Here is a 16,289-nt window from a genome sequence, read left to right on the forward strand (position 1 = left end):
ACCTACTTCATGACCTCCGCCAAACTCGACGCGGCCGGGCATCGCTGGCTGGCCGCTCTATTCAATTACAATTTCACCTTGAAATACAAGCCAGGCCCCCTGAACATTGGAGCGGACACCCTGTCTAGGCGACCAGGGCTGGCCACTACCCCTGATGAAGATCAGTGAGAAGAAATTCCGGGACACGGAATAAGGGCCCTATGTTGTACAGCTGCCATAGTCAATGACCAAGTGGCGTTCTCTGAATTACGAGTGGCTGACTCTTTAGGGTGTACATCAAACGCTATCCCGGAAGCCTATCGAGACCCCAGTGGTATGCATGTTACTCCAGACAAGATCATAGCCTGGAAAGATATGGTACAATACCAAGAACAAGACCCGGTCGCAGGGGCCATTCGTTATGCTATCCGACAAAATCGCCCGGCCCTCCTCTGACAGGCTGCGGAGGATGTAGGAGGTATACTGATGCGGGAAGCTGACAAATTCGAAATACGAGACAATTTGCTATACCAAGTTGTGGAGTATTATAATCACCCGAATAGGAGACAATTAGTACTGCCAAAAAGACTACAGTACTTGGTACTGAAGGCTCTACACGATGAACATGACCATTTGGGGGTAGACAAGACTTTTGGACTGGTGAGAGATAGGTTTTTGTGGCCGAAGATGAGAGAAGCAGTAGAGCACCACTGCCGACGGTGTGTACGGTGTATTCAGCGGAAGACCTTACCCACCAGGGCCGCCCCAATGGGCCACATAAAAAGTACGGGACCCATGGACTTAGTATGTATGGACTTCCTGTGCATCGAACCTGATAGCCGTGGCATAGGAAATGTGTTGGTCATCACGGATCATTATACCCGATACGCCCAGGCCTTTCCGACCAAAGATCAAAAAGCCATTACGGTGGCCAAGGTGCTCTGGGAGAAGTACTTCATGCATTTGGGCTTCCTCAACGCCTCCATTCAGATCAAGGAAGAGACTTTGAAAGCAAGTTAATAAAAGAACTGCTGAAACTCTTGCATATCAATAAGTCCCGCACTACTCCATACCACCCCGAAGGGGATGCACTGCCGGAACGATTCAACCGTACCTTACTAGACATGTTAGGCACGTTAACAGGGGTGGAAAAGACTGAATGGAGTTGGCACGTGGAAACACTAGTACATGCTTACAATTGCACGCGACACGATTCCACCGGGTTCTCGCCATACTTTCTCATGTTTGGCCGAGAAGCTAGATTGCCTGTGGACATACGTTTGAGAGTCTCCACAGATGGAGTGCATAACACTACACATTTCCGCTATGTGCAGCGATTGCAAGAGAATCTGCAACGGGCCTACCTACAAGCCGAGAAATCCACCGAAAAACTGAATGCCGGGAATAAAAGGCGGTATGATCATAAAGTTAAACACAGAGACATTAAACCTGGCGATGCAGTGCTTCTCCGTAACCTGGGAGTACCGGGGAAACATAAATTGGCTGACCGATGGCGGGAGGGAGTGTACGAGGTAGCCTCTCAAATGCCCGGTCTTCCGGTCTACCGCATTAAAGACTCGGAGGGCCGGGTGAAGACCTGGCATCGGAAACATTTGCTCCCTATTCCCTGAGTGGAGGAGGGGGATTTGGAGTGGCCGACATCCTCGTTGGATGGGGAGATGTCAATGGAAGAAGAAGAGTCAGGGAACTCCGATGTTCCGGAAGATCCACAAGAGGGAACCTCTCAAAGGGGCCCTCAACATAGAGCACCTCCCGGCGGAGCTTCGGGTAAAGGGCTCAGGGAGCGCTCGCCACAGGGGGTGGCTCCGGAAGATTCATTACTGGACCCGCTGAGCCCGTGCTTCGTACCAATTCATGACAATGTAGAGATTGCAACCCCCTCAAGGGAAGAACTCAAGGTGCAAGACTCAGATAGTCACTCTCCCACGGGAGTGACCGAACAGCAGTTAAGGCGAAGTCAGAGGAATGGGCAACCTCCAATGAGGATGGCCTACGATCAGTTTGGGGCACCCCACTATGAGGCTCAGCAGTGGGCTCGCAATCGAGTGAAATCAGTGATTGTGATGTTTAGCGAGATGTACAATCTGATTTAGAGGAAGAATGTTATGTTAGGCATTTTTCATTATATAAACGTTGTGCCAGTTTAAGGTATCGTCCAAGCGGGGACTTTGGAATCCGCAGGGGGGAGGATGTAGCCGGGACCCTCTTCTCACCCTTGATGTTGTTGGGGGGTGGGTATGCTGCAGTAGGGAACGCTCCGATAACGGAGGCTCTGCGTCAGGGAGCCGCCATGTTATGGTTGGCATCAGCGCAGACTTAACCTAGCCAGAGGTTGCGCATGCGCAGAGAGAAGGTGAGAAAAGCCCGCGAAGGAGGTAGAGCACGACGGGTCCCAGCAGCCCCCGCGGGTCCCCGTGATGCGCATGGACCAATGAGGTGCGAGGCCGGGAGGAAAAGGAAGTGGTTGCGCGCACGTTTAGTTCAGAGCTGGCTGGAGAGGAGAAGGAGCTTCGGTGTGGGGAGGAAGACCGCTCCCTACCTAGGCCGCATTCCCCAGGCCCAGATAGGCCCTGAGTCCCAGTAGTGACAAGCAGAGCTAGGAACTGGCCATAGCTAGGTTCCGGTTGCCACACTATCACCACCGGGACAGTTCTAAGTTGGCGGGAGGTCTGGGCGCAGACCCCACTATCAAGCCGCAGCGTGTCTGGGTGGGATCGCCCTAGACACCTACGGGTGACGTCATCTACACCCCGCTGATCCTTTGTGAAGATTGTTGCAGTACCGGGTACTGGAGTGCCCGGCAGGTAATCCTAAAGTGCACCAACGGTACCATCATTCATTCAGGACACAGTGGCTGCGCAGTCACACTCATACACATTCATTGACTCACTTGAGGGTGGGAGAACTATTCCCAAGGGGAACTGGACACGGGGTGGGATCACCCGGTGAAGGGAGAAGGGACGGTGAGCATTCGGCGAGACGCAGAGTATAGTGTCTCCTCTAGGGAGGGACACCTGTTGGTATAACGCATATGGTTACTGCAAGTAAAGTTAATTGGTTAAGGAATATTGCTGTGTGTGTGTGTTATGTACATAAGTCCTGCGAAGACCCACTTCCCCTCGGGCGGAAGCTGTCGCAGGTGGAGGCGCTGTACCAAGTTATAGGTATTGTGCGTACCCCAGGCTCTCCGTGGCAGAGGCTTAGACCCTGTGAGCCTACAGGTAATACAGCATATGGTAGTGGCCTGTGTTCGCTAGGAACCAGGGCTACACATACATACATGCGTACAAGCCAAAACAACTTTCTCACGGTGTCAACATTGGGGATCGAGCAGCGTTTCCCCTTTTCCTAAGGCAGTGACATTACAGCTTGAGTGTTTCTTCTCGGACATTTAACTAGTTACCAGAATATATTGATCAGACTGGCACTTTCAATTCAAATTGACTGGCTCCTATTGGGGAAACTACAAGAAGTATATATATATATATATATATATATATTGTGACAGGGTCATTGAATCTGTATACATTAATAGGAGATGGCAGTATGCCTGCTTTCCAGTAGACGAGGGGTTAACCCAGCTTATTAAGCAGTCCACAGGTGATTCAAATTAAGCTAGCTCACCTGCTTTAAAACAGGAAGAGGAAATGCCTCTGGGCAGCAGTCTCTCTCAGGCACAGAGAGAAGACAGAGGAGTGTTGACAGACAGACACAGGCTGCTCAGATTGATCCTGTCCCAAGGGGGAATAAATCTCCCAGGTAAGGAGCCAACTGGTGTTGTTGAACATTGTTGGGCTGGACTAGGTTAGCTAGCCAGCCAGGTAGATAGCCTGCACTTTTGTTTAGTCAGTTCCCCGACCGGGAATAGGTTTTTGTTTATGTTTATTGCACTTAAAGGGACAGAGTACCCATTGTTTTGGTTACACTTTTGGACAAATAAATCCACCAGCATTATTTCACCAGAAGAGTCGTGTTGTCTCCTCACTAACCACGGTCATCCTGCCACAATATATATATATATATATATATATATATATAGTCTTCTTGTAGTTTCCCCAATAGGAGTCAGTCAATTTCAATTTAAAGTGCCAGTATATATATAGGAGAGTATCTGGGTTAAAATAGGCAATGTTGTCTTTAGGAAACATTAGGAAAAAGTTGCTATCGTTTTCTCTTTACCTTGACTCATCTTGGCCGATACCATTTCAGTTATGTGAGATGTCAGTTTCTGGAAGAATTCCTCCGTCCCCACGTCTGCCAATGACATGTGGGATCTGGTCAGCTGTCCAATGCCAGGTTCTCCTGCAGGGTAAACATGTGTCATAGAATCTGAAGCGTACAGGAACAGAGAGTCCTAATGGGACTCCCTCCGTTATTTGTACTAATGGAACAACCAGACACGCACTGCAGAGTGCAAAAACAAAGAAAGAGACAGCGCAAAAAACCTCATTGTGCAATATTTAAACAAAATTGTATTGGTAAACTGGTGAGTAATTTTGTTTAAATATTGCACAATGAGGTTTTTTGCGCTGTCTCTTTCTTTGTTTTTGCACTAGTTTGGTTGTGGAGCGGTACCACGAGCGCAGCAGCATAAACCTCTCATATTGTAAACAGGTTATCTTATTTGTATTATTAATATCACTAAGAGCACAATAACACATTTTTTAGAGCGCAATTCACTTTTTTCCTCACGCACTGCAGAGTGTTGGAAACGATGCCGGGCCTGGGTGATTAAAATGATTGGGAAGAAAGCAGTAATCCAGGCACACAGTCTTCTGTTTACCTTGACAAAGACTGCGTGGCAGTCGAAACGTTGGTTTCATTGCCGAATACCTTTTCTAAACAGAAGACTGTGTGCCTGGATCACTGCTTTCTTCACATGACTCCCTTGGGACCCTTCAGGACAATCCCTTCTATTCGTGAGTACCGGCGGTTGATATTTTTTACATACAGAGGAAACGTGTGCCGACAGCCACTCTATATGATTAAAATGATTGTCAATTTTAGTTAGGAGGAGATTGGAAAAATCTAAATAAAAAAAACATGTTTATGTTATGTTGGGTTCTTACTCTTTCTGAACCTCTTATATGCTTCCATGCTTCAGCACAGGTGGCTTAATCAATTGAGCCACCTGTGCTGGAGCAGGGATAATCCTAATACCTGGCCTGTTAGTGGCCCTTGAGGACTGGAGTTGTCCATCCCTGTTTTAAGGGATTAATATGAGAGTTCTTGATAGATGAAGTATTAGTGCACAGAGTTGTGAAAGCCAGGAATACCTCTCGTGTCCAGTAACAAGTATTACAACCTCCAATAAATCAACAATAATTTAACACATTTGCGATTCTTAAGTCTGACGCCTTTTTTTAGGCTTCAAAACATACCGTCTGCTTCAGGAGGCTGGACGGAAATGCCCACCGCACTACAAACGGGAGAGAGAGTGAGAAATGAATGAGTATAGGTTCTGTGGGCTGACTGCACCCACTGCCCTCAGTAATAACTTTGCACACAGGGCATGCTTTCCCTCATACTGCTTAGAGTTCAACGCAAACCTATTAAACACGAGACTGGAACGCAGTACAGAGCAAGGCACTGCGGCCCCGCCTGGCAGGGGAAAAGGTTAGCTACTCCAAGGTGGCGAACAGACTCATTTGGGAATCAATATATGGTCAGGTCACCTGGCGGCAAGGGGAAGTGATCTACTGTACCCCATAGCGATTAGTAAGGTATTGCGGGGCAATGCCTTACTAGTCTCTATGGTAGGAGCGGCCAACTCCTGTCCAACAATCCAGGTTTTAAGGCTATCCCTGCTTCAGCACAGGTAGCTCAGTCAACTACTGGGCCACTGATTGAGCCCCCTGTGCTGAAGCAGGGATAGCCTTAAAACCTGAAATGTTGCTGGCAATTGAGGACTGGAGTTGGCCACCCCTGCTCCATGCGATGGGTATATAGTTGGGATGAGATAATGTATCATGGCTATTAACTCCTTAGTGACCGTAGCAGACATGAAGGCATGCATGGTGGATGACTAATAGGTGAATAATTCAAGTCTTCAATTACAGATGGTGCCCCGTATATATTACACATCGATATACCCCCGGCATCTTCGGTAGGACAGAATGATAAAATAATATGCCAGTACTTCTGCCTTTTTATTGGCATTTTGTTTACAGTATATTAAATAAAGCCCTAAGTTAGGTAACGGGACAACATAAACTGTAGCCATGAAATCTTACGCATGTTCTGCTTCCCGTCTTTCCTTGTAACCGTCCTCTTCATATCTGTACAGAAACATTGAAACCCGGAGAGTACAATCAGTACACAATATGTACAGTGTATGCCATCGTGGCATTATAATATATCTCTTAGGTTATTTTTTATGAGTCACTTGCAAGGTACCACAAATATGGATGATTTAACCCCTCCTGTTCCAGCGGAGCTTGTAACACATTAACGCAGGCGTGCTCAATTCCAGTCTTAAAGCCCCTCCCAACAGGTCAGGTTTTCAGGATATCCCAGCTTCAGCACAGGTGGCTCAGTCTTTGACTGAGCCTCTGATTGAGCCAACTGTATTGATGCAAGGACTGATTGAGCCCCCTGTCATGAAGCAGGGGACTGATTGAGTCAGCTATGCTGAAGCTGGGATATCCTGAAAACCTGACCTGTTGGGGGGCGGTGTGGAACTTGAGAACTGGAGTTGAGCACCCCCTGCATTAACAGATTGCTAACCTGTGTGATATGATGTATACTAACATGTCACTGGTTAATTAGATTAGTGGCAATTAATTAGCATGATACGCTGTGCGCAGAATGGTGTAATAAGGGATACAGAGAAACTTTACATGGGGTTATTTAGGAAATTCTCTCACTGCAAGTGATCGGTTAACATGAAACAATCACCAAGATAGTGGTGAGGTTTAGCAGGGTACATTTGCAACTGGATACACAATGGATACGTACTGTATCATGCAAGTTTCAAGAGCAGCGAGTTGTTTAGTGACTAACTCTGTTCCTTTCCCACAAATGCCTTTATTGTAACTATAACATTACAATCAGGATACTGTACAGATAAAGAGACATGTGCAAAGTTTTTGTAAACTGTGCAACATTGATCCTTATTTGTCCCGTCATGACCAAAGTCGCAAATCAGTCCCAGCTGAGTAACAGCACGGTCAAAACTCGCCAATCGTTTCAATTAATGCAGCTAACTCCCAGCCAAATCCCTACTTGAGCCTCTTGGGGGGGGGGGGGTCGTTACAATCATTAAACAAAATTAAAATGCATGAATTTCATGTTGCATTGCTCGCAAATTGAGACTGAGCTGCCATTCATTGGCAAAACGGCGAATTGATGGTGGAAATGTGTGATCTCGGAAAAACGTTTTATCCCTTAAAAGTTCTGCGACTGGCTTGCCAGGAATCGATTTTAGTACCAAAAAAAGGAGAAAGTGAAAAATATTACGAATGCAAAGTAATATCTGTTTGGGAAAATTGCTAAATGGGAAAATCAATTGGACTTTTTTTCCTTTGATAAACCTGGGACAATCATTTTTGCCCCAGTTTTGCAGCCGGGAGACGGACAACCGACCCACATTGAGCATGACGTGTCCTTTTCATGCGTGTCATAATATTGCCACGTCTGATTGGGCCTGAACTCGACCGGCTGAAGATCTACGTGACATGTTTAACGTTTTATTACACGCGGGGCACACTCGGGCATAAATATGCACCTGGTTACACTGCTCGTTATTTTTTTATACAATACCCCTTAAAAATACTGTACATCAGGGGGGCTCAACTCCAGTACTCAAGCCCCCAGCAACAGGTCAGGTTTTCAGGATATCCCAGCTTCAGCACAGGTGGCTCAATCAGGTGGCTCATCAGCAGGGACTGATTGAGCCACTAGTGCTGAAGCAGGGATATCCTGAAAGCCTGACCTGTTGGGGGGGATTGAGGACTGGAGTTGAGCCCCCCTGCTTTACGTCACCCTCAGCTATTCCTGTATCTATGGAGAGAGTGACGGCTATTTACTCAAGCCTCGCAGATGCAAAACTGCAGCCAGGTAATATGTGAGGGAGGAGTAGGGAGTACGGCACCTGTTATTGGACCAACATACAGCTGATAACTTCCAGGCTCCCAAAACTCACAGGGTTCTTCCTCAGGTCGGCAGAAGTACAGAAATATAAGGTACCGTGTTGTACAGGGATGGGATCTAGTTGCTACGGATCTGAAGAACATGTGCTTATCTTCTGATCTCCTTTCCCTATCCCATGGAGATATGAGGGACTTACCACTTAGATTGTAAGCTCTTCGGGGCAGGGTCTCCCTATCGTTACTTTCCTGCCTGAAGCGCGTATTCCCATCATGTGTTATATGATTATGTCACGGGTGTTACTGCTGGGAAGCGCTGTGTACATTAATGGCGCTATATAAATAAAGATATTCTTACATACAATTCTGAGGCAAAAAATACTACCAAATACATCAAAGATAAAAAAAGAAACCATAGCTTTTTTTTGGTTGTGAATCTGGTGCAAGTTGTTGCCCAATAATTGCACCTGTTTGTTACAAGGGCCATGTAACTCCTTGGGTGCACCCTCTCTGTGCTGCCATGTGCCACGGTGATCTCCGTAGTGTTAGGATATATAAAACTGTTAAAGATCATTATCGCCACTTGAGGCCTCTCAACCGTTATAACTCCAGAGACCCAGGCACCAAAATGTTTATTTGGATTGAGGGATGTCCATGTTAATAATACAAAATAACAACAATAACATTAATAATAACCACAGCAACAAAACTTATTTTTAACACCAGTTATAATATCAATAAAAACACATTTTGGAACATTGTCACGTGTATTTCTGACTAATTCCATGATTAGTACCTACCCGTGCAGGGATGCTCTGAGCAAGGCTTCCTTAACAATGTTCTCAGTCCCAGTCAGGACGTCACCTTCTTTGCCTGTGATACACAATACACGATCACGTTATTCTTCATGGTATTGTTAGTACTTACATGTATACAGGCATACCCCGGATTAAGGACACTCACTTTAAGTACACTCGCGAGTAAGGACATATCGCCCAATAGGCAAACGGCAGCTCGCGCATGCGCCTGTCAGCACGTCCTGAACAGCAATACCGGCTCCCTACCTGTACCGAAGCTGTGCGCAAGCGGGGAGACTATAGAGCCTGTTACACATGCGTTATTTACATCAGTTATGCATGTATATGATGATTGCAGTACAGTACATGCATCGATAAGTGGGAAAAGGTAGTGCTTCACTTTAAGTACATTTTCGCTTTACATACATGCGCCGGTCCCATTGCGTACGTTAATGCGGGGTATGCCTGTACCATGTGCTTCCTCATTAGGCATCCGTTTCTAGTTTGGGGAACTTATCACATCGACGTGCTTATTAATACAAATATGAACAATTCTGTGTTGTGCGTGTTGCAAAGCTTTCAGCCCGTGTTTTATGTCTGATGTGGTCTAGCCAATGGAATTATTCTTTAAGAACTACCACATCAGTAGGGTAGTATCCCCTTAATACCACCCTGGTCTGCAGGGCTTCCCAAACATGTCCATGTTCTTGCAGTGAGGTACCTCGGAGATATCTCCTGCTCTATTACAGGCTGTGTGGATATTGGATGACCTGCTGGGTTTCAACCATTTAATATACTGTAGCAAAATCATTTGAAAATCCTTTATGGAAGTTTTAGGGAGCTAAGCATCAAGTTCAAACTGAGCTCTTGCCTTTCAAGTGGCAATAAGAACGACGTTTTGAACACTGGCGCCTTTAGAGGGGGGGGGGGGGAACTAAAATTCTGTATCTAGAGCAGGGCTGGCCAACTCCAGTCATCAAGCCTCTGATTGCGCCACCTGTGTTGAAGCAGAGACTGATTGAGCCACCTGTGCTGAAGCAGAGACTGATTGAGCCACCTGTGCTGAAGCAGGGACTGATTGAGCCACCTGTGCTGAAGCAGGGACTGATTGAGCCACCTGTGCTAAGGCAGGGGCTGGTTGAGCAACCTGTGCCGAAGCAGAGATATCCTGAAAACCTAACCTGCTGATGGCCCCTGAGGACTGCAGCTGCCCACCCTGCTGTAGACACATTGTGAGCCTCCTGGACCCTTGACCACAAGCCCACCAATAGCTGTGGAGTAGACGTTTACCTTCAACAACTTCCACAGATGCCGTGCAAATGGATTGTCCAACCTTGTTGGTGGCAATACACGTATAAGTGCCCGAGAACTCTATGCCAACGTCAAGCAGGATCAGACTGTGATGCATGTTGAAGCTGGCAAGCTTGTAGCCGGCAGTCTCTGGTTTGATCCAAAGTACATCTTCAGGGGACTCTTCCTTTAACCAGGTAATGGTTGGGGGTGGAATTCCTGCGTAGCAAATAAACATATTCAGTGTCTGTGAAGCTATGAAGGACAGTTCTGTCACCGTGTGACTTGGCTTCTTCTGAAGAAGTTACACAGAGGAGGAAAGGACTAATTATATGTAAGAATATATTATAAGGAGCTTTTCCTCCTCACTAGCTGCAACCAGAAGCCTTTCAATTATCCTTAAACACGTGTTCTCGCCTTTGCTGCATTCAAAAATGTCACTGAGATCTTCACACTGCCGATGTTAATGTTTCCAACCTGTGATCCCTTGTGGTTAGAGCAGGCAGGGCCGGTGCCAGCACTGGGTGGCCTAGGGTGGCCCATGTTGGGGGTCGGCAGCAGAGTCTGGGAGCAGAGCAGGCTGCTTATCTCTGCCTCTCCACTGCTATTCAGGATCAGTGCAAAAACGGGAGGGGGGAGAGTGCAAAAACGGGAGGGGGGAGAGTGCAAAAACGAGAGGGGGGGGAGGTGAAAATAGAGAGGGGAGACGCAAAAACAGAGGGAGAGGAGGGGTGCAAAAGTGGAGGGGGAGGCGGGTGGGGGGAGAGAGACGGTTGGGGAGAGAGGGGGATGGGGGGAGGGAGAGGGAGAGAGGGGGATGGGGGGAGAGAGGGATGGGGAAGAGAGCAGGGTGGGGGGAGAGAAAGGGGTTGGGGGAGAGAGGGGTCGGGGAGGAGACAGAGGTGGTGAGAGAGAGGGATGGGGAGGGATAAGGGGAAGAGAGAGGGGCGTTGAGAGAGAGGGGAAGAGAGGAGTGGGGGGAAAGAGAGGGGTGGGGTGAAAGAGGGGCGGGATAGAGGGAAGAGGGGGTAGGAGAGAGGGGTGGGAGAGAGAGAGGGTTGGGGGAGGGAGAGAGGGAAGAGAGAGGGGGAGGGAAGAGAGAGGGGGAGAGGAAAGAGGGAGAGGGTGGAGTGAGAGAGGGGTGGGGGGAAGAGAAAGAGAGAAGAGAGAGAGGGTGGGGTGAGAGAGGGGGGTACAGTGAGAGAGGGGTGGGGGGGAAGATGGAGAGAGAGGTATGGGGGGAAGAGAAAGAGAGGTCAGGGAGAGAGAGGGGTGGGGTAAGAGAGAGTGGGGGATGGGGGGAAGATAGAGGGGGGATTGTGTCGGACAAGTCCAACCGACATACATAAGATTCTGTGGAAACATTGTTTTTGCACCGGCCAGAGGGCAGGGTTTCTCAACCAGTCCCCAATACCCCCCAACAGGTCAGGTTTTCAGGATATTTCTGCTTCAGCACAGGTGGCTCAATAAGTGAGCCACTGATTGAGCCACCTATGCTGAAGCTGGGATACCCTTGACCTGTTGAGGGGTCTTCAGGACTGGAGTTGAGACCGCCAGGATTAGTGCGTAATCCCCCTGGTAAGGTATAAATGGCAGTAAGTAAGCGGCAGGGTTTGCAGGCTTTGCACAGCTATCGCTGTACAAACAGAGGACACACAGATCAAAGCCAGGCGTCTGAGGCAGAAAAAGCATATTTTGCAAATAACATTAAGACAGTTATCCTATGATGAAGTCATTCTCCCCTATCCCTCCACCTGCGTTGCTTGATTCTTATTAAAGACAGCAGTATTTGCATTATAATAAAAGTAAATGTATGAAAATATCCTTTACCTTCCGCTTTGACAGACAGGGTGATGCTGGCCCCTTTTTGCACTTTTTTGTTAGTGAATCTCTCCAGGAACATAGGTGGGACGAGCTTGTCTGCATCTACAGAACAAAGAGGTCACAGGCTCAGCGAAATGCGTCAGGTACACAGCTCTATAGTTTGGGGCTAGCCAGCCATAGGCATGATGTGGGAGGCCCACGTGTATCCAGGCAATTCTGGTGCAATTGAGGGTCGAGAGAATTCTCCAGATGTCTCAAAGCTAAACATTATATTGCTTTCAATGGGATTGTGCCCTCTGATGTGTATCAGATTGGTTACCCCAGGATTGTTGCTCGTTTGCCTTGGTACATGGGGGGGAGGGGTTATTTTCTATAGCCTTCCAGTAGCCAAAGTGGAGCACATTTGGTGCAAATGAATTGCACCACGTGTATTAAAGAAAGAAATCCTATTGATTTCAATTTCAATTCCTTTTTTTGTTGTTGGAATACTGCACCGACACACTTTATTCGAGCAAATACCCGGTATGTACCTGGCAGATACCTGGAATGCGCCACTCCTAACCTCTGACAAGCCCCGTTGCATTTGCCTTCCCAGCCTGGGTTCATGCCTGGCTGATGGGCGGCTGATCTGTTAAATGATAATGATTAGGATTTAATAGGCTGCAATGCTTCGCGTGTCTACCAGATGGCATAAATTCATGAATTGTAATGCAGTTTATATATATATACTGTGCAGTATTGCAGCCAGCGGGAATAAAATGCTTCAATCCCTGCTTGGAAAATAACTCAATGTACTCGGGCAGAAAACAGTCACAAACCTCAATACACCCGGGTATACCCGAATTCGTGGGACTAGCCAAGCTCGAATAAAGTGTGTCGCCAGTGTAAATATGGTGCTGTTTTTTGCACGGGTTTTGTCACAGATCTGCAGCCGCTGGGAGGCTTCAGGAGTACAACCCTAAAACCCCCCAAAGATTAAACATCGACTTCAGGATTCATGCATCAAAACAAATCTGGTGCAATTATTGAGCAAACACATTATAACAGATCTACCAAATAAAATACCCCCTTGGAAAACAAATGTGATTTATCATCTAATATACCTGGGGCACCGCTATCCAGAGCTGATCTGCGTTCATGTCAGCTCCGGGGACCCTCTGCAACCCGAGATACTTAACTCTGAAGGGGGTGCCGGCAGCAGCTCAGGCTGGGCTGTGTGGGGCAGTCGAAAGGGCAGATTTAAAGCTCCTGCATCTTGCACCTTGACAAAGACTGCTTGTGTGCAGTCGAAACGTTGGATTTATGCTGGATTAAAGTTTCTACTGTTGGATAAGACCGTGTGCCTGGACTGCTTTCCTTATCTATGTTATCACTTGGGGACCTGGCAGGACAACCCCCCTTGGTCTGTGGGCACCGGCAGGTGACATCTACTTTGGTTTATTGATTGGGTTGCCATATTACCTCTCTCTCTTTTTTTTTTATACATCAAAGCAGCATGTTTTATATCAAAAACAACAAGACAAAAGGTATCAAAACCCTCAGAGAACCCATCTACATCAAGGCCAACAAGAGTACCTGGACAAGACAAAAAAACAGGCTGACCTTGTGCGGTTTCTGCTGGCTTCTCCTTTTGTAGTTCCTCTGGTCCTTGGAACAGAAGAAAATACATCATTATGGATCCCTTATAAAGCGGACTTGATTCCCTTATGCGCGAGTTTAGTGCGGTACCTCAAATTGTGCACAGGAGATCTCATGGCCGATGCATGAAAGCCCAGATACAACTGTGCTGAACTACAATAACGATGTATGTACTGAACATTTCTTTAGAGCCACTTTATACACTGAGACTTTTTGTTGCTTGTAGGATATGTAGCAGGATATGTAGCGATTGGTGAACTTATTGAAGTCTCTCATCCATAAAAGTTTTTGCTTAGAAATCCACGCACAGGCATGGAACTCCACCCAGTGCCACGGGCTGTGCACCTAGTGCCACAGGCTGTGAACCTGACGAAGGGCTTTCCCGAAACATTGGGCTTCTGTCACTGTAACCATCGCTCTGCAGCAAATAAATCTATGCAGCTCAGCTGCATACTGTATAGTGGCATTTATCTGACGTGCGACAGGATTTGCTGCTTTTATTACAATAATTGTAATCGTTAAACCGAGAGTGTTGCCACGCTAAACCACCACATTTGTAATCAACTTGATGTAATAAAAAAAATTAGGCATTTTTAAAGTAATCATTAAAAATGATGTATAAAAAAATATTACTTTGCTAGCACTTTCCCCATCACAGTATGTTCTATTTGACGTAACACACGTTCCTTGTCTCCCCCCTCCCCCCCCCCCAGCTGACAAGATTGAAGAATTTACTGAGAGTAAAGAGGGAATGAAGTGGGGGAAGAGAGTTGGAGAGGGAGAGGTGGAGGGAGTGAGAGGGAGAGAGGTGGAGGGAGTGAGAGAGATGGAGGGACTAAGAGAGTGGTGGAGGGAGTGAGAGGGAGGTGGAGGGAGGTAGAGGGAGTGAGAGGTGGATTGAAGGAGAGGTGGATTGAAGGAGAGGTGGATTGAGGGAGGGAGGAAGGGAGATGTGGAGGGCGTGAGAGATAGGTGGAGGGAGTGAGAGGTAAAGGGAGTGAGAGGTGGATAAAGGGAGAGGTATAGGGAGGGAGCGGTAGAGGGAGTGAGAGAGGTGGAGGGAGTGAGAGAGGTATAGGGAGGGAGCGGTGGAGGGAGTGAGACTTCTTCACCTGCGTACAACATTGGCAGACTGCCCAGAATTGCACAGCCAGAACCAAGTCACAACCTAAACAGCTGTTTTATGCGCTATGTGAACATGCGAGAAATGGCAGATAAATACAGCGAGATGTGCTCCAGTGCCAAATTGTATCTTTGTAAAGCAGAGATGGCCACCTCCAGTCCTCAAGGGCCACAAACAGGTCAGGTTTCAAGGATATCCCTGCTTCAGCACAGGTGGCTCAATCAGTCCCAGCTTCAGCACAGGTGGTTCAATCAGAGGCTCAGCTGAGCCACCTGTGCTGGAGCTGGGATATCCTTTCAACCTGACCTGTTGATGACCCTTGAGCACTGGAGTTAACCACTCCTGTTGCAAAGCATAATCTGACAGTGCAGGCCTTACTGTGAAACCAAACACTTACCTTTGACCACAAGTCTTGCGGAGGAGTATGCGGAACCCGAAGAATTGCAGATGTATGTGGAATACTCCCCAGCGTCTTCTTTGGTGACGTTCAGAATCTCGAGTGAATGCGCTTTCTTTTTGTCGGTCACCAGAATCCTATCGGAGGCGTGAATGGGTTGTCCATCCCTAAACCAATACACCCGAGGACGTGGGTACCCTGGAAAACAAGTAACGTTACAGGGTCAACCCCTACTAAGACCAAGGTAAACTGCTGGCAGCCGCGTGCAATAATATTAACAAAGTGATTGTAGGCGATTAGTACCTTAAAAGAAATCTAAATATAAGATGATGTATTCATGGTTTATTTATGAATGGAGCCTTTTTTGTCATCATTATTTAATATATTTTATAAAAAGCCCATAGCCTCCCAGCTGCAAATCTGGGGCAAAACCAATGGCCAACAATTGCACCAGATTTATTTGATACAGTACATTTAGTGCTAATTTTTTTTGCACCGGGTTTTGCTCCAGTTTTCAGCCGGATAACTGTAGAAAAGAATCCCCCTTTGGGTATACAGGCACATGAGCTGCCACGTTATTTCCCCCTTGTTTGATTACAGTATGTTACTGTATGTAATTGTGATGCCATCAGAAAGTGTGAAGTAGGAAAGTATTCGTTAGGACCCAATGTAAAGAAAGACACATTCTTGGTCACAAAAACCATAAGAAAATGCTTCCGTTCGAGAGTTTGACTCTTCTAAAAAAAAAAAAAAGCGAATTAAATTAATAAGCTGTTGTAAATATGTATATGTTGAGTGCAATTGGTAACAAGTGAGAGAATGTGTCAGAAAAATACATAACTATAATATTATTTCTGAGAGAGTATTTATGTCTTTTTTTTTCCAACACTAAGGTCATTTCATAAACCTAGATCTGAGATGCACAAACAGTGGGTCTCTCACCATTAGTACACTATCCAATAAGAGACTAATCCATTTGTCACGGTAGCTTATGACAAGATATAATGAACACCAAATATCTGGGTTGAACTGAACGAGGCTTAGATATAATAAAATATATTTATTCCTTGAAAAATCTGAACTCAGCAATATAGTACAATTAACAGGCAAGAAGGTAACACTTACTTAGGGTT

General features: G+C 46.7%; 1 protein-coding gene across 31 annotated transcripts in view; it reads right to left on the reverse strand.

Moving 5' to 3' along the window:
- OBSCN (obscurin, cytoskeletal calmodulin and titin-interacting RhoGEF) overlaps nucleotides 1-16,289 on the reverse strand; it is a 462,171-nt gene that overhangs the window by 179,691 nt on the left and 266,191 nt on the right. For all 31 annotated transcript variants that reach the window (XM_075588062.1, XM_075588043.1, XM_075588055.1 and 28 more), the window contains 8 exons: nucleotides 15,157-15,354; nucleotides 13,601-13,645; nucleotides 12,005-12,100; nucleotides 10,175-10,393; nucleotides 8,888-8,960; nucleotides 6,234-6,278; nucleotides 5,382-5,419; nucleotides 4,180-4,302 (listed from right to left, as the gene is read on the reverse strand). In XM_075588062.1, the coding sequence (XP_075444177.1) occupies nucleotides 4,180-4,302; nucleotides 5,382-5,419; nucleotides 6,234-6,278; nucleotides 8,888-8,960; nucleotides 10,175-10,393; nucleotides 12,005-12,100; nucleotides 13,601-13,645; nucleotides 15,157-15,354 (837 nt within the window). The remainder of the gene's footprint in view (nucleotides 1-4,179; nucleotides 4,303-5,381; nucleotides 5,420-6,233; nucleotides 6,279-8,887; nucleotides 8,961-10,174; nucleotides 10,394-12,004; nucleotides 12,101-13,600; nucleotides 13,646-15,156; nucleotides 15,355-16,289) is intronic.

The sequence above is a fragment of the Ascaphus truei genome, chromosome 2, assembly GCF_040206685.1.
Source record: "Ascaphus truei isolate aAscTru1 chromosome 2, aAscTru1.hap1, whole genome shotgun sequence".
Lineage (NCBI taxonomy): Eukaryota > Metazoa > Chordata > Amphibia > Anura > Ascaphidae > Ascaphus > Ascaphus truei.